The sequence below is a fragment of the Nylanderia fulva genome, unplaced genomic scaffold, assembly GCF_048542155.1.
Source record: "Nylanderia fulva isolate GAGA-0341 unplaced genomic scaffold, ASM4854215v1 Scaffold22, whole genome shotgun sequence".
NCBI classification, from domain to species: Eukaryota; Metazoa; Arthropoda; class Insecta; order Hymenoptera; family Formicidae; genus Nylanderia; species Nylanderia fulva.
Genome location: NW_028190285.1, coordinates 498,659 through 525,424, shown reverse-complemented (window position 1 = coordinate 525,424; position 26,766 = coordinate 498,659). Strand labels below are relative to the sequence as shown.

The 26,766-nt window shown below is 37.5% G+C and overlaps 1 protein-coding gene and 1 long non-coding RNA gene across 2 annotated transcripts in view; one reads left to right on the top strand and one right to left on the bottom strand.

Annotated features, from left to right (window-relative positions):
* Scgdelta (sarcoglycan delta) overlaps positions 1–26,766 on the bottom strand; it is a 299,973-nt gene that overhangs the window by 241,073 nt on the left and 32,134 nt on the right. The window contains 2 exon segments of the mRNA XM_085482904.1: positions 4,997–5,135; positions 26,323–26,420. Of these exon segments, the coding sequence (XP_085339030.1) occupies positions 4,997–5,023 (27 nt within the window). The 5' untranslated portion in view covers positions 5,024–5,135; positions 26,323–26,420.
* Positions 9,930–26,766, top strand: part of LOC114932729 (uncharacterized) — a 42,855-nt gene continuing 26,018 nt past the window's right edge. The window contains exon 1 of the long non-coding RNA XR_014924696.1: positions 9,930–10,216. This is a non-coding gene — a long non-coding RNA (uncharacterized LOC114932729). The remainder of the gene's footprint in view (positions 10,217–26,766) is intronic.

Here is a 26,766-nt window from a genome sequence, read left to right as displayed (position 1 = left end):
TCTCTATTATGTGCAAAAGTGAGCGTTAAGATTGCGCGAGCTGATGCACGTTTCTCCGATTGTTAAGCGTGCACAGAGATGCACAGAGGAATCTTTACGGCGGAACAATTCGAGCGACAGCCAGGACACGTGACCAAGGAGTCTCTTATTCGTCGAACGTAAGCAAAGTAATTAGACAGAAACATGAAAGAAAAAGCGAGAAAAAAAGGCGCTGATAGCGTAAAAAATGCTTTCTTCACGCTCTTCCGACCAATTTAATCCTATATAATACTAGGCCTTGCGTTAGTTCATTATCCTTGCGGCATAATAACAGTAATAAATATCGCTCAATATCTTCTCGTAAAAGTAATGACCCGACTGCAATGATGTTTTTTAAGAAGTTTATTTTAAAATCATAATTTTCTTAACCGATATTTTTATTAAAACCTATTCTTTCTCTCTCATTCACCTAATTCTCTCCATTTTGTAATATTACCTCGATGCTTGATAAATCAAAATTTTGTTAACACAATTCCATTTAAATAAAGACTACCTTATCTATTTGCACGTCGCGATTTGCTAAAATTCTGCTTTAATTGGCTTGATCGTTGTTAGCGCGACGATTAATGTTACTATCAAATTAACCTTAGGTTAAGCCGTCGTGTAAATGGAATTGCGAGACGACCGAGCAAATTACCCGGTCGCCTCTAGGACGGATATTGCGCTGCTCCGAATTATCGATTGTGAATTCAAAAAGCGGCCGCGCAATCGGAGGGGACTTTGAAGCACGAAGGCTTCCATGTATTCCGACGAATACTTCGAAAACTTATTACGAACCAAGTCCCAATTAAACTTCCCCGTGATTACTTCTCTATAGCAAGCGGTTACAAGGACCCGTGACATCTGTTAAATATACGGAACTCTTGACGTGGCTTGTGATGTAATTAACAGATATTTAAAAGTGTACACGTTGAGAGAGACGAATATTGCAAATACTATGAGATCAATTATTTATGATGTTCGAAATGTAAAATATCTCTACAAAATAATATTCGTAATAATTTACATTTCTTTCCTTATTTACAAATTTATCAACTATATAAAATATTAATCAAAGAATTATTGAATCTAAAAGCAATGTGCGTCTTTTATAGATTTACACTATCTGACATCAATATAGACCTATGTTATGCAAAAAATTGCATAATTTTATATATCCTTGTTAAAGAAAATATTTTTGTGTAAATGTTATAGCTTTAATTTGTTCAATTTATCTTTGATTTAACGCAACATTTTTCACATATGTCATGTTGCAATATGTGACTTTTAATAAAACCTATAAAAACAATAATTGTTTTCCAACCAATCAGAGAACTCTGTACTCAGATTGTAGAGATATTAAAAAAAAAAAAAAAAAAACAATAGAACGATTTATACATAAAATGTTTATAAAATTGGCGTTTGCCAATATTTTAATAGATTATACATATTTACACTCAAAGAATCTTAATTTTTCTTTGCAATTCTGATATCGTGTTCTAATTAGAAATAATGATAATTTCCTGCTTATTATAAACTTGGGTAAAATACCGGTCGGTCATAAATAAACTGAGCTTTGTAGAATAGAATTACATAGTAATATCGAGTCATGCGAGTGCAGACCGCAAGTGTTTCCGTTATCCAGTCGCCAGGAAAGCCGGATAACGTGGCGGTCCTGGCTCCTGTCCCGTTCGATCCTTCTAGGGCTCCGCGAGATAGTTCTCTACGTATTGGAATGCGGATGTTACAGAGAATCCATAGGGAACTACGTAGCGCGTCTGCAGGACGGTAACGTGGCTACCGGCGTCATTGCAGAGAAGGCCGCAAAATGTATTTACATATCGAGCCTCGGTCAAAGCCTTTACTTTGCGCGGCTGTCCGCTATGCATCGGAGACGTTCACGGCCTCACCTCAAGCTCTTATTCGACCGAATTTAGCATGAGCTCGTCCTACCCGCCGCATCGCATCGTCAATAGTTGTTTAATGATTATCATATCAATTTTGAATATGACGTGTTTCTGATTTCTTTATCAAATATTATGCAAGAGAATTTGAAAATTTAATTCGAAAGAATACTTAAAGATATGCGATATTTTTTTAATAATAAACTAAATAAAAATTTAAAGAGACAAACGTGTCATTAATCATTTTAGCGAGAAACCTGCGCTAGGAAGCGATATAAAAATTTCAAGAGAAAAGTGTGAAGATAATTAGCAAGAATGAATTTGCTTATTCATTACAGTGATAACCCAAAATTGATTGATTGACTGATTCGACAAATTAACAGCTCGTGTAGCACACTCCTACGTAAATTACCAATGATTTAAGCAAAAATATAAAAAATATATAAATAGCAGTGAGTTACTTGCGTTATGCCTTAGTATAAAATAAATATTTAAATTTTATTTAGCTCAAACGTAAAAAAAAGTAATAAATTTTTAATTTAGAAAACTCAAGTATAAATGTAATATCCAACTTATACACCAATAATAATAACGCTAAAATATCGTTATATACTGCTTAAAGTCGTATTACTCTGCAACAAAACTGACGCGCGCAGCAAAATAGAACTTTGCTTCGCAGAAATTGGTTCCTCGGTTCCTCGACGAGTTTCTAGTGCACCGGGGAAATTCCATTTTTCTTTTTTCTCTCTCTCTCTCTCTCTCTCCAGCTATCTATCGGTCGTCGATATAGTATATCCTCCTTTCTCGAATTTCGCATGCATCGCATCGGCGATCGATTACTCGTTAAGGCGCGGTTAACGATTGACAACGAAATTGTCGTGATAACGTTTGCATTTAGACAGGAGGAGGAGAGCCGAGGTCGCCCGGCAAACGGCGACGGGAGTTCTCGCCATTTTTCACCATTTTCAAAAGCTATAAGCCCGTGGGATCGAATCCCACGGTAAGCATCCCGCGGCGAAAGCAGCCGCGCTCGAACCGGCTCTCTGACAGGCGAAAGGGGGTAATTGCGCGTCGGTGCTGACTTATAGCTTCTAAATCAGTGTCGGCCGGATTCACCCCTTGTGCCGCGCCGCCTCGTGCCAAACAACCTTTGCGAAACTTTCGGGATAAAGCGACGCTCGGTTTCACCTCCGCTCGATTACCGAGCGTGTCGACCAGAGACATACTACCGATAAGGATATGTCGCCGATCGATTTATCGTGCAAAAATAATAAGACCATTTTTTTTTGTCTTCTGGAAAAATTCAGAAAAGATATATCGCGATTCGACGAATTTGACGCCGAAAGAATTCAAATTAATTGTTTGACATCCCTGGTAGAAATTGCCTTGCCGGTGCCACGACACTTGCTAGCACCATGCAAATTTGCCACACTACAGCCTTATCTAAAAGAATTGGAAAGATACATATCAGAGCCATCCTTGCGTCTGATATATAAATGGCGTGGTATTCATGATAAAGTTAAATGGATTTGACCAGACTTATAATGCGGCCCATATTTGCGCCACGTCAATTGCTGTCAAGACTTTTATTGATTTTCGCATTTAATGTATATCTTTTGTCATACATATATATCTCTTGTTTTTTGGATCCTTTCCTTTGCCTGGATTTTTTGCATGCAGGGAAAGTGTTAAACGAGTATTTAGACGTCTACGCAGAAATTTGTGCGCATATATATAAATATATTGTTAAACGGAACTCTTCCGGGCCTTGTTTATTAACAAATAAATTTTTTTCTGTCGTAAATAATCTAAAAGTAAGTAACCATACTCATAATTTTTGGCACCAAACACAGGGACGACTGTAATAATAACTACAATTTTATCGAACATTAGAGACTTTAAGAAATTGGTCGAGAATAAGAAAAATTATACAAGAGAACAAATATATCTTGAATAATAATATTATTATTAAGTCTCTCTCGTGACGATATAAATATCTAAATTACATCGTTTTTCTAATGTTTTACTACTGATATTTCGAAATTTGCTTATACGCAAATCTAAAATCCACAAAGATATCCGTTATCACGTTTCATCTACAAGGAAGTCTGCAGTCGCTAAGCCGAGTTTGTTGGCGAACAATTAGCCAAGTTTCGATTGTTTCTATCGCGAAAGCATCGCGAATTTCTCACGACAGAGAGAGAGAGAGAGTGAGAAAGAGAAAGAGGGGTTCGAGCCTCTCTCGCTTTTCAGCGGTTGAACTTTATTTTAAGCGATATTTCTCTCTAATTATCTCCGCGCTATACGAGAGGCGCAATCCGCCGCTATGTTTACGGCGCATGTTGGGCGCGTCTCGAAACTATAAACATTAAAAAGGATCGAGGCGCCTAAGTTAGCGCCCTTCACCTCTTCATCCCCCTGCATCTCATCTACTCTTGCTCCTGTTTCCTTCCCTTATCCCTCCCCTCCGTCCTTTCGCTCTGGCGAAACTGAACAACTTTCAAGACCCATTTCGAGGAAAAACTTGGAAAATTAAACGCCACGAGACGGCATTGCCTGTATCGTCTGACGTCGGAGAAAAAAAGCGACGGCAAATGGTTAACAATAAACGAGATACATCGCCTCCGATTCCTAAGTATCGCATTCGTATCTGATAATTATACTGTACGCGATACGATTCTAATAACGCAACGCGGTTATATAACTTTTTAATTGGGAAAAGTGAAATACATAAACCTCGCGCCTGAAAACGGCGCCGTCCGGTTTTACGAGCGCTCTTTTATCCTCCGAATGTTTCGCAATGTTTCGCGCGCAAAAACGATTCCATCAGATAGGATATATATGGGATAGATATATAATATAGATAGATAATCGAGAAGAGCTTTCATATATACCGAGGTGCCCGTCTGACTCGTGTCAGAATTTTATCTAATGGTTAAAATTGTTCTCGCGTAATTTAAATAAGTTCACACCGAGCCTATGGCCGCAATCGCGGAATGGAAATAGGGTGGAATAAAATTAGCGGGACCTCCCTCGGAACGCCCAGGTAATTATGTGTAATTTATATTACTCACCATTGGTATGCAAATCATGCGGACCATACGTGCCCATTATGCCACCTGCCACTCCGATTTCATCGCTTCCAGCTTGTCCGGAATTATCTTGCCGCCATCTTTTCCCCTTCCTCACGTTGTATACGAGTTGGAAAGATTTCTAAAACATAATAAAATAAAATTCACAGAAAGTAAAGAGCAGGAAAAATTCCACGATGATTTCTCTGACGTATTTATACTAAACATCTAACGTTACGCATCGCAACGTCTCTCGATATTCAATATATTATATCTCAATATTCAATGTTTGAAGAAAATGCTTCTAATAATTTTAAAGAGCTTGTAACGAACTTTTTTCAATAAACCTTATTTAAGCTTACGATATGAAAAAGTAGAGGAGACGCGGAAAGAAAAATATAAAGACGATTGAGACGGAAGTAGATCCGCTTTATTCGACGCGATAGCGCAAAATTGACTGACTAATTCTTATATCAACGTAACATAACATAATTAAATTTGATTTGACTCGAGCACAGATGCTTAAATATTATCGTAATGAAAGCTGTCGTTATATCCTCATTAAAGACAAGTAGACTACAAGTTTGTCAAAGAATCTATCATTAAAAGACAAAGGCGATGAACGCGGGGTGAGAAAGAGAGAAAGAAAGAGGGAAAGAGAGGGAGCCGGTTGTATAACAACGCGAACACACGACAAACGGCGAGACAGAGAGAACGAGAAAGGATGCCGACGGTAGAACGGAGAGGCGACAGCTTAGATACGGCTGAATTGGTCAGTGGCGTCAGTCTTTTGATCTAAACTAAAATACAAGCCCGAAACAACGGCCAAAGCAAATCTGCTCAAAGTGCCTGTCCTCTTCAAAGTACTTGGTTTCGTCTATCTCGCTTCACCCCGCGCGCGATGGCATACCCCAATGACCAATTATCTTTGTATCTTTGCCGATGACAAGCGAACCGCGAGTAAACTGTCAACGGGGGGAGGAAAGGGTTTAGGTACGTGTCGGTCTATCGGATAAGGGGGTTGGTACACACCCGACTATCTCCTCTCTTTTCCTCCGCTTCCCTTTCTCTTTCACTCTCGATCATTCTTCTCTTTTCTTTTTTCTCTCCCTCTTTTCGCATTCCTAATTTCATTTTCATCGGTCGTCGGTTCTGCGCGCGTTTTGTCGCGCAGTTCAGTCGAAACAATGGTTTGCCTCGAGGCGAATCAAATCGAAAGCGAATTAAATCTTTCTACCATCCTGCGCTACCCTTCTTTCCCCCATTTGCTTGTGACTCTTCGTCTTCGAGAAAGTCCTTCGAAAGTACTTCGAATGTCGAATTTAGGACGAGACTTTAATTGAAATCCGCGTGTCTATTTAATTATTTGTTTCACTTTATTTTTATTTTTTTTTGTTTAAATTGCGCGAAACATGCAAAGTTTCATTATTACTATAACATTCTTTATTGTTATTCGATATAATTATTCTGCTATTAAAAAAATGCATATAATCTTTTCCGACACACACTCCGCTCTAATAAAAAAAAAAAAGATATTAACAGTATTATACATTATTATACATAATAGATAATATTATAATAAAATTAATACAAACTATCATCATTTTATTTATATACCTACTACTTGCAAATAATTTCAATACATTGCTATCAAATATTACTATCAGATATCTGTTGTAAAATTCCGCTTTTTCGTTTAAAAAATAATAAATAAGAAAATAAGAAGGATTTTTTTCAATTTTTATTAAAATCGAGAATTAATACGAATGCAACGATATTAAATGAACGACCATCTAAAATGTAGCTTCGGTATCATGGGAGAATGAAACAATAGTAGTCTAATGCTATGTAGCGGAGGGAAACCTTTCGTACTAGAACGCGATATGGCTTTAATTCGTGACATCTTATTCGACCATCTGGTGAATTCAGTGGTCGTTTGATGTTCACGACGCTTTAATATACTGTGGCCGGCTGGTCGGTCGGGAATCTACGTTCTTCCGAGAGCTTTCGTTTTGATAATGATTAACAAGACGAAAATTAATGAAGAACAGATTGGATCCATTTACAGCGCTATTCTCGTTATCCTTTGTCTGGAAATGCTGTACTTACAAATACTTGTAATTATAATTGATCGCGTCCTTCTGCAATGTCTATTCGATATTTTAAAGTACATTTTGTAATTTTCTCTCGTTATTCCGTAGCTCTTTTTGCGAGTCCGATTACTATAAGACATTAGAATGTTTCTCATCAACTGAATTTTTAAATTATTTATTTTTAATTATATTGGCGAAGCCCGAAAGAGAGTTTGGTGCTCGATAAAAAAGAATTGAAATTTTTCAGCAAACATCAAGGAGATACAACGACTTGAATCACTTCTTGCTCGATTATTTTAGTAAGTTAATCTATACCGTCTCTTTCATCTCTTATAACTGGCAACATTACTAAAAAGAATCTTTTATATTTTCAACAATTTCCTCTCATTAAATTTCATAAGACGATCAATCATCTCTCACCAACGAAAATTATTTAATTTATATTACCAGCGACGACATTTGTGATTTATTGGCGGTTCTAAGGAACGCCTTGCCTCGGCAAAGACAATTAAGAGTATCGTCGATTACACGTTAGTTTATATTACTTTTGTAATACGCGACGTGTTTTAGACGGATCGAGAAATACGAGAAAACGGATCAGAACATAAATGTCAGACGTTAGTATAACCCACCAGCATACTTATACTTCCACGATGTGTCGCCTTTCATTTAATGTACCCCGTACAGAACCTAATCCCACGGTAATAATCCGCATGTATCTCGTGCTGCTCGTGTATACAAATCTGTGCAATAAAGCGGGTCAATGACGTGATTCACATTTGTTAGCAGTAGGTATACAATACAATTTATTCCAAGTATATATTTTTACTAAAAAAAGTCATCGGCTATGATCAGTAGATATGTTGCCCAAAATAAAGCAGCTGACGTGTAATAATATCATTGCAATTGTAATTTGAGTCCTATGTTGTTTCATTAAAATATCGATACGATATATGTATATTCAAAATAAAATGAGAAAGCAAGTCAATTTAAATCCATATCAATTATTTAATGTACACATAATCTATAAGGATTATAAAAGTCGCATATTATTTTATGCGTAGAGAGAAAAAGTTTCTAAAAAAATATGGAGCACTTGAAAAAATCATATATAAAAATTCATTATAATAAAAAAAAAAAAAAAAAAAAAAACAAGTAAGTTCTAGATCCAGACACGATCCACGTCGGCGTAAAACAAAAGCTACGAGTCTCGATTTTTGCGGATGCGATCACTCTTATGAATTTTTTCGCGCGCGTCAAGAGACCGTTTCCGTTCGGCAGGACGTTAATTCCGCAGGACGTTACATTAATTCCAAATTGGTTTCGGCCGGGCGGAGATTCTCGGCGTCGCGCCAGGCACGAAGGATCACCGATCCACGGAATACCCGGCTTAGTTCCGTCGTAATTACAGGCCAGAACGGGGCTTAGCCTGTCCTTATTTATACGCAAGCTAGGACAGCGACGCGGCGCGCACGCTGATACTTCATTCCCGTTGCTCCCGTACGTTGCCTCGTATATGCGTTTCTTATTAACTGTAACGCTGACAGACAGATATTGTTCTCTCCGATCGACCTCGATGAGCGATCGAAAGCGACGTTCCGCGCGTTTCGGTTCAAAAGATTCGGAACGATGTGATTTTAATGAGCTCTTTTTCGATAAATACAGAGAAATAAATTTCTGCATAATCGAACTGTGTATGTTTGATTGATATAGTTATAATTTTCATAATTTCTATATTCTCAATCAAAATTATATAATAATTAAATTCGTCGCGGTTGAATCAATTTCAATGATTGCTTTCTCCGGAAAAAAAGAGCATTGTATAATCAAGAGATTCCACAAAGTCTACTTGCGGTTTGTTGTCGGGAAAGATTTTCTAGGAGTGTATATCAATCTCCTTTCATCTCCGACAGACAGAAGAGAGCGAGTACGCGACCATTATGGCAGCGAAAGAAATCGTGAAATTCTGAGCGCGACTAAGAGAGGCGTTCGTAAGGATCTCGGAGGGAACTAGGTGGCGGAGGGAGGGTATCTTAAGCACCACGTCGCTATATTTAGGACGCATCCTTATCTCCGACGACCCCTTCTAACCGCAGTTTTGAATCGTGGCGCGCGCGCCGGCGCTAAGCGTCGGTCCATGTCGGTGGTGATTCCGCGCACGGGGTGGACAGAAAGGGGTTGCATCGTCACGAGCGAGACAGGGATGGATGACGGATGGGGCAAACGGAGGGAAAACGGAGAGAGAGAGAGAGAAAGAGAGGGGTAGTGCTGAAGAAACGAGAGAAAGCAGAGACCCGGCGGGATAACCCCCTGAGTGGTCAAAGGCGTCGAAGCGAGACGGTCGCGACGAAGGGGATGAAACTGCTCACGGGGGAAAAGGTGTCGTAATGAAGCTCTACGAGGCTGAAGGATAAAACGAGACGAGAAACTAGGAGAAGGGGTATAGGCAGAGAGAACGACAGAGACGGAACAGAGAGACTGCGAGGAAAAAAAAGAAGGAAAATCAGAGACCCGAAGAAAGGAGAGAGAGAGAAGAGGACGGCACCGTGGGCGAAAAAAGGAAGTATGCCGAAGGGTGTAAGGAAAATAGAGAAGGATTGTCACGCTCGACGTTTTAGTGGGGGATGAAGGTGGTGGGGCGCGATGTGGAGCGGCGCGAAATAGGGGAGAGAGAGAGAGAGAGATAGAGAGAGGAGAGAGGGAGAGAACGAGCGCGCAAGGGATGCAAAACGAAGACGGAACGAGGACGACGTGGAGGGATCGGAGGAGCAGCGTAGGGACACAGAGCCATAAGAGGGTTGATGGCGGCCGGGGTTGGCCCCAGTAGCACAGTCGCGCGCCAAACTCCTGTAAGAAAACACGTAGCCGGTGATTCGGACGCGCTCATTCGCGCAACGACTTGCATTTCGGACGGATTTTTTTCCTCTTCTACGACCAAGAGTTTTTGAGAGTTTGGACCGCTGACTCGTCATCGTCCCCCCATCGTCGCGCGCTTTCGCACCCGCAGCCAAGGGTTGACACTATCTGTGACTATCGTTGGAGCCGGTAACTCGACCAAGGTTTTTTTTCCTGACGGAACTGTAGGCTCGTTATGGTTGGACCGATCGAGGCGGAACGATGAACTTAGCAGGTAAACAGCGATCTATTTATAGATGTTAGTCTTGATAAACAAAGGCATCAACCTCGAGTGGTTGATAGTACACTGTGATACAGCTGTTAAGAATTTTTCTTTAGTTATTGTTAGTTATTTCATAAATGAAACTTACAAATCTGATCTGTCAGTTGCATTAATGCATTATCATCTATTATTACGTGTATATATAGATATATGTAAATATTTTTATATACACATATATATATAGGTATATAATAATGGATGATATTTAATTTATACATCATATATAATATTATTAATTATGTTGACTAAAAAAATTGATGCAATAAAAAAAATAATGCAAAGCATTTAAATTTAAAAAATTTAATCAAGAAAATTGCACGAATTTTTACGTTGCTTTTAATACGCTTTTAGTGCGTTTCGTAAAAAAACACTATATAAATTTTGTCGTATTTATTTGAGAGATCATTTTATATTTGACTATGTTGGAGAAAATCGGATCAGATTTACTTGAAAAGCTTATTCGAAATTGACCGATATTTTTAACAAAGTGACCGATATTTTTTATCAAAATATTCATTGATTTTGAAATATTTTATCGATAAAATCAGTGCGCGCGCTATATTGAAAGTTAAACACGAGGCTATCGCGTATTCATCGCGTACATATTTCTTTTTATCGGCGATGTTTATGTTTGCATCTTTCGCAATGAGAGCGGCGTTGCATTTTGTATGACTGACGGCTTGGTATAATACAAAAGTTTTCAAATAGAGCGCCAGATGTGTGCAACTCGTTCTGCGAGCGAGGGAAAAGCGCTCATTATCTCTTCCGCACTCGTTGCTCGTTGAGAGTAGTATAATTTCTCAGAGTGTTCTCTCGTTCGACGCATACGACGAGAGACAAATGTCTTCAAGATTTACATATATTGCCCGCAATAACGACACAACAAATGCTTTCCGATTAACGACAACAAAACTTACGAAAAAATATGGTTTGAAAATTTATATGAAACTTAAATGATGTTTCACTGCAGTATATTTATTACGTAATGATATACAATTTCAGTCATGAAATAGTATTGCAAATAAATTAATTTTTATAGATACATATATATTTATATGTATGTGTACGTATAACTAAAAATCCAATAATTAAAAATAATAATAATAATAATTGAGATTAATTTGATTATTAATCTCAATCGTGGGGTATTAATTGTTATTTCATAATAATTGAATTATTAATTAACACACACAATTGCAATATAATAAAGAAAATTATCACGGTTTAGTTAATTAAATATCGTTCCGCGAGAAGATTAATCAACGTGTAATAGTTAAGAAAAATTTATATAAAATTCTTCGTATTATTAATTAAAGAAAAAGTCAATTGATTTCATATAGCTGTCGATTTTTCACGACAATAATTGCAATTATGTCAATCATATACGATGTGCGATGGCACAATGCAACTACGCTCCCGTTCATTATCGCGAAACAAAGTAGCCCGAGCAAGCTCATTATGGCGCTTGCTGTGATCGGACGTGTCGCACAAGTGCAACCAGACGCAAAATTGTGCCGGACGGGAGGGTTGGGTGCGCGACAATTTGCACGACGATTCATCGCTTAAGCATCGTGAGATTAACGCGCCGCACGTGCCGGCAAACGCTGCAAAATTGAATCTTCATAGCGCATTACAGGCTCTCTCCCTCTCTCTCTCTATTTCCATTTCTCTCGCCTTCTCTCGTCGAAGCAGCTGCAATGTTACTCCGCTTCGGCGGAGATGCCGCGTAAACGTGACGATGGCGTCAGCGGAAATATGTGCACGTCGATACTTTCGAAAGCGACTAGTCTTTAGGACTTCCATACGACCGTCACCGGCGGATGCATCGTTACGCGTAATAATAACGGGGGATATCATCCAAGGGTCGTCGCTACGTGTTAACGTCCCGTTAAAGGGATTAAGTGCCAATTACGTTCTTACCGCCGCGAAATTACGTGGCACGGTTAAACTTCTAATTCGATAAGTGGCCGTTAACTGCTCTCGAGCTGTGTTTAGTGCACTCACTCCGACGATCCTCGTTGTTCGTATCGTATACATTTCATATAGGATTCAGCGATTTCTTTCAAAGCCGACGTGTTTGCGATTTTATGGAAAAAGTACATCATTGTTTGCACCCGCAAAATAATTGGTATCGCATTTTATAGATGTGTAGAAATTTTATATAGCGATACATGCAATGTTTAGAATATTTTTCGGATAAATTCTTTTTCACGACAACATCTACTTATTCTTGGAAATAATACATGTTTGGTTACTTACTTCACGGTGTAAAATCTAGCAAGTTTTATGAATCCCGCGATTTTTTAAAATTAATAATTAAATGATTCATCTCTAAATTTTTCTCTCTAAATTATTTCTAATTCTCGGATGATATAAATGTATCTTTACTATAGAAGATGCTTCTATCCTATCTTATTTTTAAGACATGTCTCATCGTCGCCGTAAAAGCACGCTTAAACTCGCTGCAATTTATTTCGTCTTATCTTTCTACCTTACTTCATTCTTACTCGCGTATCTCGCGCACATAATTGACTTTATGCAAAATTTTCATTTAATAGATTTTTATAAAATTATTACGTACACTCTCTCTATATTTTTCTTCTCGATTTATCCGACGTATCGCGATAAATATCTTTACTTTAAAAATCATTACAGGTTATAGCGAATAACTTGTTAATTGCGGACGTAACAATCTTACGATCGTGCTTTAATTTGTCCCAGCTCTCCGTAATTTATATACAATTTATACTCGACTCCTCTGTGTAAGACGCGCAATCTGACATTTATCGGGCTCTCGCAAGCAATCTTAAATCTGATATATAAAATGTTCCAGCCAGCAGAGATATAAGAGAAATTGATATATACATTTATTCTTCTTTGATATATTTTTCAAATTAGTTTCTCCTTAATAAAAATTTAAAACCATTCACAAAACTATAATGTCGAAAAAGTCCACAATTATTCCGCGAAACTGTGCTTTGACAGAACTATACTTTGATTCTGTAAATCATATCTGCATAATTATCCAGGAGCTAACTGATGTCACTAATATTCCAACGCATGCAATAAATAACCGTAAGCGACGACGAAGGTAAAAAGAGAGAGGGAGAGAGAGAGAGAGAAAAAATAAGAACGGGCGTAAGATGTAAGGAGAGAGGACGAAGCCGACCTCCGGTAATTTTCATTCCGGAACGAGACAGCGCCGAGGCTCTGAGAGGCTGAAACGTCGTTTAAGGAAATCTTGCCTTAAGTCGAGAGCCGTAGCGTTTAACGCAATTGGAGCTCATTTAAAAATCCCATCAAAAATGTACTCGGAAATATCTGCGTGTCCCCTGCCGCTCTCCCACCCTCGCGAGGATCACCAACTACTCTTCCTTTCTCCCCCGCTGCAGCTATATGCCGTCCCTCACTTAAACCACCCCCGAGGCTATTTCTGCGGCCCTGCCGCTTCTGCCTTACTATCCACCCTCTTCTTGATCGTCACTCAGAGCCGCTACCATCCTTCTCCTCTCAAACGCGCATACACACACACACACACACACACATACATATATACACATCCTGTCGCCTCGGTAGTCTTCTTCTTTCTCTCGCTTTCGGCATCGCTTTCTTCCCTCGAGCGTCTGACGAACCTTCGAGCGCTCGAAAGAGAGACAGAGTCGGGGACTGTCTGATTGGATTGTAAGCTCGATTTACACTACCTTCGGTTCTCGTTCTCTCTCTCTCTCTCTCTCTCTCTCTCTCTCTCTCGCTGAACGCGCGATCCATCTACGTACCAATTTTATGAACAAGAGCGTTTTAGGAAGTTAGTGGACAAGCGCGACGTGTCGGACAATAAAATAACACCGACGGTGACCGAGTTACAAAGGGCAAGTTACACGAGAACTAAATAATGTTTGCTTAACAAACGTTTCCATTTTTCACATTGGGTTGAAATTTTGCTCGATGCGTGTAATATAACGTTTCGCCGATGGAAAAACTTTGTTGCGAAATTTTCACTGCAAACCAAATCTGTTAGAATTTCGGAAAGTTTACAGTTTCATAATTGTACCAATATATAAGAGATAATAAGATGAAAAAACTGAAACTTGAAATCGTTACGAATGCGGGAATATGCGGAGAAAAGTCTGAAGTTTCTCCTTTAAAGAAAAACTTAAAGTTAATTTGCAATAAATATTAAAATATCTGTTCGGAGAGACGCCGTGTACACGATCGGAATAGCATTCGCGTCTCTTCGGCGAAACTTTAACAAATCACGGCAGCGCAATGGTACTGACAGAAGTATCGACAACTTCGCATTCGCGAGCATCCGTCGCGCCGTCAAAACGTCGCGTTGAGTTGAATGACTCGATGATTGCAAAGCATCCAGAAAATTTGTTTTCGTAATGAAACACCGCTGTTAACGAACCCATTGTTCACAAGAGCGGAGTTTTGTTTCTTCGTCCGCGCCCCATTTATACGCTTCGCATTATTCGCTGTAACGATTAAATAACTCCTTCGCAACTTACTCATTAACGGGTGAAAGTAGTACAGCTTCATGTAACATGAGCCGAGGCTCGTCTCATAAGAAGATATTTTGGCACAGAACAGCGTTCTGTTAATATCAACGAAAACATTTACAAATTATTAAAAACCATCTGATATTTATAATATTTATAACTTGTGTATATTTTAACGAGAAAATTTTCGAATTTTTTTATGTATAAAAAATATTAAAAAGAATAATATATATTAATAATATTGCCTATATTTAATTTTAAAATCTCCTTATAATTCAAATCATAGAATTATTATCCCCTTATTACAGAAATTGAAATTATGACATTAATTATTTTATTCAACTTTTATCTTTCATTATTAAGTAGCATTAGATATATCTCGCGATTTTTTTGATAAATATTATAATTTTTTAGAAAATATAGTCTTGATAATATTTAACAAATAGAGACGCGCATAAACTGTTAAAAGGCAGAGAAAAAGACAAGTGAAACGAACGAGAAAAGAGAAAGAACGTGTTTATTGATATCGATTTATGAGATAACTAATTATTGTTCACATTTATGTATTTTGATTATACAAACTGATCGAACCGATGTTACCGCGAATATGCCACCAAAATATTTCCTTATTATAATAGGGAAGATATAAGCTTTAATTATTTTCTAACCACGTATGTGCTTCACTCATATTATTTTCACCTACCAAAATTGTAAATTTCGCATTTATAATAGGATAAAATGTGATAAAAGCTATAAAAAACAGCGTCGAATTAAATTCACGTTTATTAAATAAACAAAACTATAAATATCAATTTATAAATTTATTAATATTTTCTAAAATGTATTTATAAATTTTTTATAATTAAAGCCGATGTTGAATCGATCAAGAAGAAATATTTAAAATTTTATATATATAATTAGTTAAGATTCTCTCTGTTGCTCTCTCTTAAATTTCATAAAAGATATAATGTACAATAGAATATATAACGTGTAAAAGAAGCTCTGAAATTTTGTTTATTATTATCGCTTTTATTATAAATTGGCTTCTTTTATTTATTGTCTGCTGCGTCTATTTTATCTTACATTTTATTGCGTCCCGGCGCTAACGTAGGCACGAGGCGCAGCGATTATCCGCAAGTAGTCAATGGTTGACTTTACACCGACACAGCGTAGTTCGTACCAGGCGGAGTTTAATATCGCCGAGCTGCTTTGCTTGCGGCGATGTTGTCACTTCTGCAGGCGCTCCTCCTCGGCTGGCAAGTATCTTAATCTTTAATTATCGCCCCTCGCCGTTCTTAATTACGGCGTAATTGTAGGTAGATAGCGATATTACAGTGTCTCGCGGAAAAAGTTTGACAGCAGACCGCCGTGAGGCGAGGTCGCCGTGAACGACGTCAATTCTAAGACGTTCAATTATCAGAGACCGATAATCGTCTTGATGAATATATAGAATATGACTGAGAAGGTGTGATACAGCTCGAAATGAGGATAAACGAGCCTCGCCTACTTCCTGTAACGTATTTCATGCAAAGCGATCGCAAGACAATCTCAAAGACATTTAGATTTTTTTTTTTAAATGCCTCATCGTTTCCTGACAATATCCCATTCATTGAGGTTCTCTCGTTCTTTGTGTAAATCATTCTAATTTAACAAGAGATTTACAAGGGACAACACTGGAATATAACTTTTCTCGTCTATTGAGTGATATCAACCAACAAATTATATATATTTTTATATATAAGCTTTAAAATGATAAAAATATCTCTTAGTTTGTAAAATTTAAATGAAGATCTAATATACTATTGTTGCTCGATCATTTTTTCTTTTTTCTCTTCTGTGATCAATAATAACGTGTCCGGTGACTGATAGAATCATCGATAACTGAGGCAGATTCGAGAAAGGGTAGAGCCTACATCGCCACATGATTATACATCTTCCGGTAAAGACAGGCGACGATTATCCCCCGATGCGAACATAATTACAACCGGGCGTGAGGGATACGGGGGTGGCAGCTTACATGTAAATTGCTGCTTAGAACGTCGATCGTGCCCAACTCTCTATCGCAGCAGCTAGATTAGAAAAAGCAAGCAACCTCTTACACGCTTGACTAGCCACGAGATTGTGCCACCGTAGAGAAAGGGGTCTGAAGGATGGAGAAGAGGAAAGGGAGGAGAGAAAGGGAGACTAGATGGTTCGCAAGCGTAAAAGAGGATGCAACGAAAGACCGAGCTTCGAGGTAAATAAAGTGAACAAAGAAAGAGGGAGCTACAAAGAAAGTAAGAGGATAGGATCAGAGGAAGAGAGTGAGCGAGAACGGAGGATGATACTAAGGACGCTAATTCGGTGCCGGGCCGATAATCAAGCGGAATAACGACGGATCTCCCAGCCGGTCCGCCTAATCTAGCGCATCTATGTTGAAATAAGGAGAGAAAGCAGAGAGAGAGAGAGAGAGAGAGAGGGATGAAGAGTGCGCGCGATCTATATACATATGTATAAACCTTCATAATTAGTATCCCGTCGAGCATGAAGTAATATACATGAAACATATCGTGGCAAATATGTTACACTCAAAGCTTCATGACTTTTTTTATATATAATTAAACAAAATTAATATTGAATAAACAGATCATAAATTCAAGAATAAAAATTTTCAGCTTAAGAATTATTGTTTTTGAAGAAAAAATGTCGATTTTTTCTATCTATACAATAAAATAAAGTTAAAAATATTAATAAAATATATAAAAGCAATAGTTACTTTTAAAAAATAAAATATCGATCTTATAATAATTTGATATAAAAAGTCCTATTCTCACATATATTTTTAGAAAAAAATTGTTTTTTTAAATTCAACGATAGCTATAACTATAACGACATTTCACTAGCAGGACTAATCTAGTTTCAACTATCAAGACTGACGACTGTTTTAGAGAGAAATGCATAGTCTTGGTAATATTTAAGAACATACGAGGACGTTGGCCTGGCATGGAATATCCGGTAAAAAGATCGGTGGAAAAATATCGGACCCCATATAACCATAGCCAATGAACTCGCAGCGATATTCGTCTGTGCGTATAGGCGGGAGAATCCTATCTACGCAGCATACATCTACTTTCGTTTACGTATTTTCCTTTCCTGCCTGCGAGGCAGGGGATTGAAGGCGTCGTGAAAGGAATCGGTGAAGAAAGCGGAGAGGTCGACGACGACGACGACGACTACGACGAATCGCGCATCTCGCGCTCGGATTCGAAATGCAGCAACGGTGAATTCAGTCAGGCTGATTGATTTCATGGGAAAAATTCCGCGCCAATATGCGTATATCACCTCTTCGCCGGGAAAAAAAGGAGACGAGGGAAGAAGAGGTCGAGCTTGTTCGCGCAACGGCGCGAGATTTCATCGATTCATCCTTGTAATTGTGTAAAATCAAATTTTTGTACGCAAAAAATTGTACGCGAATTGAGTTGTTCTCGATTAACTGAAATTTATTTCAAATCGATTCTTTCTTTCCACGTAACGCGTAGAAAGCGGTGTATGGCTTCTCCATTATCAAATAAGTAATTATCTTCCTTTCTTTTTTTGCCAACAATAGTCATCTCTGACGAGATCGCTTTTTTAACGAGCATTAATCGCGTAATCAGAGAGATAATAATACGTGAGTGCTATGCGTATGCAAAAAGGAAAGAGCTCGTGATAAAGCGCGGATTACCCTTAATGATTTATTGGTGCCTAGCAATCTCGATTTGATAAAAAATGACAGAAAATTTTTCACGATATGCGCTTATAGATTAAAGCTTGGCTGGTATACAAATAAAAATTATTGCATAATTAGCATAATTAAGTGAAAAAGCGAATAAATAAACGCGCACACTGTCTCACTTTTTTGATTAATTTTAAAGTAATCTAATTGCTATTTAAACAATCGTTTTTCTTCGATTATAATAAATTATATCAAATTATGTCCATTTTTAAATTACGTAAAAAATTACGTAAATTACGTTAAAAAATTTTCTGTCAGTATTTTTCAACCTTTCGGTAACATATACATGTTAAGTTTTGTTTCAACTTTTTATATTATAGAGAGAGAAAGAGAAGAGAGAGAGAGAGAGAATTTTTATTATATATAGAATTCTTTTTTTGTAAAAAAAATAAAATTAAACATAATTTATTATATTATGTTATTAATATTTAAAAATATAAAAAATGTGTTATATTTTTCACCAGATTTCTTTTTCAATATTAAGAAACACAAAAATGTATGAAATACGGTATTATATTTGAAATAATTAATTTTTTGTTAAATTTTTATCTCAGATAGATATCGGACAAACAATAATCGTTTCACGAGTAATCACAATTACATTAATAGCTTAATGTCTGAAATAAAGATGCAAAAGAGGCGCGGTGATTCTATCTTCCACGATACGATATTTGAAAACAGCAACTCCAAAAATATATCGACCGCATGCAATAACTATAACGATGGCTTTAAAAGCAAGTAGAATCGCCGATACTAACACTTACAATTAGCCTTGTAAAAAATTAAATTTCCTTCTGACGGGCAAAGCCTCACGGAAAATAGCTGGCGATAAAATTAAAGACAAAATCTCGAACGCCTGTAAAATTTTATTTTATTCGTACCAGCCGTTTCATTTTTCTTCAGCTATGTTTTGTTCGTAACACATTTTTAGCATTTATTTTTCTGTATGTAAAATTCGTGGAAACCGTGCACAAATATTCCGCATAAATAATAATAATCTACTATAACTTATGTAAACAATTATACAAAATTTCGTTTCTTCTTAATTTCATAATTTATAAGAAAATATAGCAAACGATAATTAACCAGTCAACAGAGACATCTCTTTTTCCATCAGAATAAAAATAATTACTATTTAGTATATAAGAATGAGAAATTAAATTTAATTTCAATATGCCGTGGGATTATTCGTTGGTAATTTTCCTGCAGAGATTGCATAATCTTAAAGTCTCTTTCTACTCTGATACAGCTTCATCACGTTCCGCAGTATTTTGCATGTACAGTATAGAGACATTGGAAGTCGATTTTAAATTCTTAATTCGTCAGAATTTTCTCGTTAAGTGATACCGAAATGAATCGTCGAGCTTAAATCCTGCTTTTACGACAAGGACGATAAAACGAAGGACAATTTCCCTCCGTATAAAAAAGCAATTGCGGCCAAAATTGAAGTAGAATGTTCTCCGGAAAAAAAGACGAGGCGCGTACTATCATGATAACGCGCGTCTACGATATAAAATAAAGCAAGATTTTCGGGAAATGTACAGTCCGTATGTACGTCGTTAAGGTGGGCACGTGTTAAAGAGGCTCGCGTTAGCACGCTCGCGCAATTCAATCTCGTCCCTCCCGAGGACAAAATCACGTCCGAGTGACGCGCGTGCACGCGAAGATGATCGCGCGGATTGTGGTCGTTGCATAGATCGCTGCATCCTTCCACGCCTATACCTCTCCCTCTCCCACCCTATTTCCTTCTTTTCTCACCGTCGCGATTGCTCGCCAACATATACGTGAAGCCGGGAGATCGCATTCACGTAAATACCCGGTCTGATATAACGCGTGCGTATAAAAGAGACCATATATATATATATATATATATATATATATGAGAGAGAGAAAGAGAGGAGGAAAGAGAAAAGAGAGAGAGGCTGGGTAATAGCGAGGAACCACCCGGCAGAAAATCTCTTCCGCTGAATATAGTTCGAGAGGAAGGACGAAGGAAAAAGGAGTGAGAGAAGGAGCGTAATATAATGGATATACGCGAGCTATCACGCAATGCATACTAAGCTCTCCTGACCTGTTCGCGAGTTGCCGTGATCTTTGCCATCGCTTTTTCCCAGCTTCTTCTCCCGTCTACGGTTAAGCCGACAGACAGCTGTTAAGCCGCTGAGTCGGATTGTCTTTCGGTTTTGTCGGGATCATCTTCGTGAGACACGGGACGAGAGACTCTCTTCCTTCTCGTTCTCGCGGAGAGAAGCTTCGACTTTCCTCTCATCCGAACAATCGCCGCGGAGCTCCCGCGGAGTTCTTCGATACAATTTCGAGATTGCGTCCGCGAATATTAAATCGCAACTTTTAACGAAATGCATTTTGGCTTTCGTGCATTTTATTAATCTTTAATATTCAACATAAATCAAAATAAAGTTAATCTTACAAAAAAATCTCTACGCATACGGCACCGTTATTATTTACATAAATAACCGATCAAGATAAAAAAAATAGTCGTCTAAAAATAAAAATGTCACATCTAGTTTTTTTTTTAAACTTGAAACTGCAAAAACATTTATATCGCAAATTATGAAAATTATTATTTATGTAATATCGATACTAACTGATACGCGCGATTGATTCTGATAGCGGGAAAAATCGCTATCAGATTGAATCGCACAGAATTGACACGGTCGGCAGACTCGAACACGCGTGTATGTATGTACATATAATTTGTCGAATTGTCATTTGCGTATTGTTACGTTACTCGGACTCACTCTTTTGTCTATCATTCGCGTTGTCTATCGAGCGTTTCGCGCAATGGTATCATTATCGCTCGTATCCAATTTCGCGATCCAATCGAAACGATGGATCATTAAGCATGAATTGGGCCATCGAGCCATAAGCAATTACTTGCGTCACCCGTTAAGCACAATGGTCAACTGGAGAAACACAGATTTGTTGCATATATTTGTCGAAGCAATAAGAAGAGAAACATTTTTCAATTATTGTTAATTTTTGAATATTTACGTGAGAATCTTCTAAAAAAAATTATTTCTTAAAAAAAAATTAAATAAAATGTTTTAGCAAAAAAGAAAGATACTTTTTCTGTCAGAAGACGAAAGATATAATTAATCCGCGGTAAATAAAATAATATAAGATAAAGCGAAATCAACGTTCACGTAATTTACATAAAAGAATACATAAAGGAATACATATTAAAACTAAAAAGATCATGAAAAAAGAAGCGCTTTTGCACGTCTAAAATTAACCGCGAGAACTAAATTAAATAATTATTCGCGTTATCGTAGCGACTCATAATTTATACGTGAATAATCCACGAGCTAAAACCGTATTTATGCTCGTGATAACACCATTAAGTAAATATTCATGAGTCTTTGAAATATTCAAATCTACAACAGAACACTATTAATGTTAACGCTGGTCACTCATAACTGTCTTTGAGAAGGAAGAGCGAATCACCGGTCTATCTCATTATAATTCTTAAATTCTTCTTAAAGTTTAATGGCAAAGTAACACAAAGTTTTGCTCAATTTAATGGAAAATTATCTTTCGCTTTTTACTATGATTTTAAAATTCGATAGACTATTTCTGTAAACTGGAGAGACTGATATTTGATTTAAAATAAATATATATAAACATTAGTGTTCACTTGATTAATTCCTTGTTTAAGTATCTTTTGTTCATTATTTATATCTTGTTTTAATTAAAATTGCTGCTGCATGTTTATAGCTTATCGAGAAAAATATAAATAACACCGTATGCATCTTTAAAAAATTATCTCGAGATATAAAATAAAATATTTTATAGTCTCGAAATCTCGCACAACTCGTGACACTATACGCTATATACGAAACGTACGACACCGTTCGCAAAATTCCATCAAATCCCATCGATAAATTCACGCGGCACACCGGAAAGTTGTAAATTCGATAAATGTCGGGCGCCGCTCGCGCACGCACGCCTGCCAAAGCCGCGCTCGCGGCTCGGTCACCCAGTTCATTCGCAAAAATTAACGCTTAAACCCCGGCCGGATAAAACGCCACTGAACGACCATTGATCCCTCGTAAGCTCTCCGGTCGTGCTCCCTGATATCTGGCGCGGAATCGCGCGTGTATGCGGCGAGATTACACGTACGTGCTCGCCACTTGGACGGAATGGATCCCGGCACGATGAACAATGTATAGGGTGATCGCAAAAAAAGAATCGAAAAAATCTAGAGAGTGCAATATTCACGAAAAATATTCAATTACAAGTCGGCGAATTACTTTGCCAAAAATACGCGTGATTTTTTATTTATGGCTTGTGAAAACCGATTACGATACGTCGCAATTTTATATATATTTTTTGGCAACGTTTATCAATAACGGATTTTTATTAAGTCGTTCTATGTCAATCTCAGTTTACTCATATATTTGAATATTGACTTCTAAAAATAAATTTTTAACGAAGTTTCAAAAATACTTTCTGCGAATTTATGTTATCTCGGCTTGTTTAAAAATTGTACGTTATTCTATATTCGTGAACCTCTTTTTTTACATTATACCCTATATATGCGAAATATCGGTAGTCTCTCTTTCTCTCTCTTCCCGTGCTCTAACTCCCATACAATCGTGCGTATGTCCTCGTTATCGGCGCAATATTTCAGTTAGCGAGTGAAACGAAAGCGCTCCTGTAGGTGCAAAGCGAAAATCGAGCGCAATCGTATAAATTTCACGATCATAAAGAAAGATTCGTTTGTGCGCGTTTAACGGTTTTAAATTGCAACCGTTAGTAGGGATTGCGGTGAGAAGATATGTTGTCGTTGGCGACGTTATCAGAGCAGTGTTATTGGTGGTTATCGTCAAACGCGAAAAAGGGCTATAGAAAAGATCCGTTTAGTGGTTTTAGATGGAAGCTCTGTGTGAGAGATAAATTGAATGTGAAGGTAGAAATAATTTCATCGACAACGTCGCATATTGTTATTGATGGCGTTATCAACGCAAAATAATGACATTTATACTGTTAAACCTTTTAGCGGAAGAGAGAAAATCTTTATTTATAATTTATAATCGCGTGTTGTCATTAATAAATGTGATTTAATGTCATGTAATGAATGAATTGTTCGGAGAGATCGATTCCTCGAGAAGCTCGAGAACGAATTGAGGTTTCACTCTAGTAGTATCTTCGCGGATAACAAGGAACAAAGAGATAATAGCTCAGATTGGAAATGTTCTACTGATGTCTATTGTAACGCGGCACAATAGATTAGGAGCAAAAAATACGAGGAGTTATCAGTATCGAGGCAAGAGAAATACGTGATTGTTCCATGGCTCGATAATAAGACGGAACGTGCGATTGGCAAGGGATTTAATGCGAAAGAAATTCACCGATCAAAAGAATGTCGCTCGATATTATCTGCTCTTAATGTCGCGGGAGAACGTTCTAAATTTAGCGCGGCTGTATTCACGCTTTTCCTCCTTCTACAATCTCTCTATCTCTCCTTTCTTTTCGTCCCGTTGTTCCGGATGCTCCGATGTAGCCTACGCATAATTAAAGTCGTCGCGAACTTAGATTGGCGAGAATTGCGCATCCAGTCTTTGGCGAGATGCGCGAGGAAATTGGTGCTCGCAGCACAAGAAACTTCGGCGGGCTCTTTAATTGGGAGGGACGTTGTGCGAGATGCCGGAAATGGAAATCGACCTTGGGCCGCAGATATACTTCAAATTTCGTTAAAACGCTGAAAGGAAAAGCGCCGGAATTCATTTCTCGACCGTTTGAGGATAATCGTCTCTCGTCCTCTTCCGCTCAAAAATATAACGCTGGATTAACGAAAATCGATGTACAGCAAATTCTTACATATTATTTCAAGAGTTTTATCAATTAAGAATACAAATTTATATAATTTATATTAAATATATAATTTATTTTAATTCAAATAATAATTTTAAATATAATATTTATAATGTAAAATCAGTTTTAATCGATCTAAAATAAAATATCATCTAAGAATTCAGCTGAATCCCGCGAAGACTATGGTTACACCTAGAAACACTTCCCCAAAGGGCATTTAATGAGCTCTTTTCGCGGCATTCCGAGCTGAATGGTTCCGGAGAAAGTCTGCGATGGGATTCGCGCGCTTTCGTTTAGATGTAATAATTGAGCGAACGTGACGGGAATATCCTCTTTCGGACGCATTGCGCAGAGAACAATTTCCGTGAATGAGAACTTTTTAGCGAAACATTTTAACGGGTGGGGTGAATACGATTCTCGCCGATAGAGAGAACGGGTGGAAAGCCGCAGGGGTAACTTTCATGGAGGTTGAAGTAGCAGAGCAGCAGGAGGGAATGTCGCACCTACGACTTTTAGAATCGTAAAATTTGAAATTGCCCCAGGAGCCATTTGCATGCCGCGTTTTGAGGGGACGGTTTGCCGCAAATTTATTCGTCTTCCCTCGTTTCCTGCCTCGTTTTCACCGGGAACTCCTTACCCTGCCTTCGATCTTCGTGCCCTGTGTATGAATACAATGGACTCGGTATTTTTTAAGAGACGGAAATATAACACTAAATTCGAAATCTATCAGTGATATATGAGAGGTTGATTATCGCGTACAAATTCATGGATAAAAAAATTCGTGTTACACGTACGTTTTTACTCGCACGAAAAAAATAATGCTACAGTATACATTTATATATAAATGCATAAAGAATACAAAAATCTATAATAATAAAAATAAAAAAGCATTTTGTTTCAATATATTTATTTCAATTTGACACATATAAGATTTTCGTCATAATTTAACAAGAAAATATGATGTTCCTATGTCGCAAGTACGGCATATATGTGTCACACGGAGGATCAAAGGAAACTTTTCATATACGTAGACGTGCTCAAAAATTCTACCAATAAACATAAAAAAGAAAAATGTATAAGAGAAGTTTATAAATTTATTTCTAAATAAATTCTAGCTCTATATGCATATATATAAATGTAATAAAATTTATGATATTCCTGTTTTTTTAATATAAATATTATGGAGAATCTATATTTATAAGAGAATTAGGGAGACTCTATAATTATAAAAAAGATGCATGTGATTAAAAATTTAATTTAATTTTTATTTATATAACGCAAACATTTCCATTTTAATCCATCAAACTAAATTTCTGTACGAGCTCCAATATCGCATCGCTATTATAAGCTGTTTTAACGCAGCGTTTGAGCTTTATACGCGCGCATTACGCGGCCTAATTCTAACGTTTATCAGGATTAACACTAAACACAACGTAATAGCGCGCCATTCCGCCGTATTAGATGTATATGGCTGCGACTACGCAATGGTGGCATGGGACGTTAAGTGGAAATTGTTCCACGTGCAAGGGTCTCTCCGTCGTCAAAGCCGCGATCCGCGAAATCCGTCAGTACCCTTGCACGTTTTCCTTACGCCACGCTGAACGTTGAATTACTTTCCACACGGAAAGACGTCATCTTTTGTGTCTATATATTTCGCTTCGCGCAAAAAGAGAGAGGGAGATGGAGGGAACAATGAAAGAGAACAGTCGCTTTCTGAGAGCGAGAAACAAGAAACCGGGTCACATCGATCGAGCGACATACGGAAACGGCACGTAGATATGCAAGAATCGACAATATAACGTATCGCGCCTTCGGCTGTTTGCTTATCTATAGAGCCGATCAGCGAGCGCGAATGCTAGCAATCGTCTGAAAAGCCGATAGGAAGTTGCTACTATCAGCGACAACGAGAACCGCCCATTGCACTGTATGGTACGTGCCTTTATTGCCGTTAGATAACTCGTTTGACTTACTTGGAGGATCATTTGCTGGCGATCGTGCCCGATTTCAACCTTTACATTCGAACGACTGCGACGCATGGAGGTATCAACCCCTTCGATCTCTCCGTGATCTGAAATATTAAATTATTAAGAGTTATTTTCTGTAATGTGCCCCTCTTTTTTAGTTTATTTTATATTATTAAAAACATTAATATTTATATCTTATTGTTAACATATATATTAATTTTACTCTATATCATTAAAACACATTAAAATTGTTTTCATGTATTAATAACGTATATTAATATAATTAAATGTCTGATGTGTTGTTTCAACCGATCTATACCTACATACGCGATAATATATGAAAGCAGCCTGACTATATGATCGGTGGTTACTACTTAAAGTGGAATACGCCCATAAGGATCGACCGCAATCGCAATGTCTGTCTAGAGAATGATTTATACTACTGCGGTC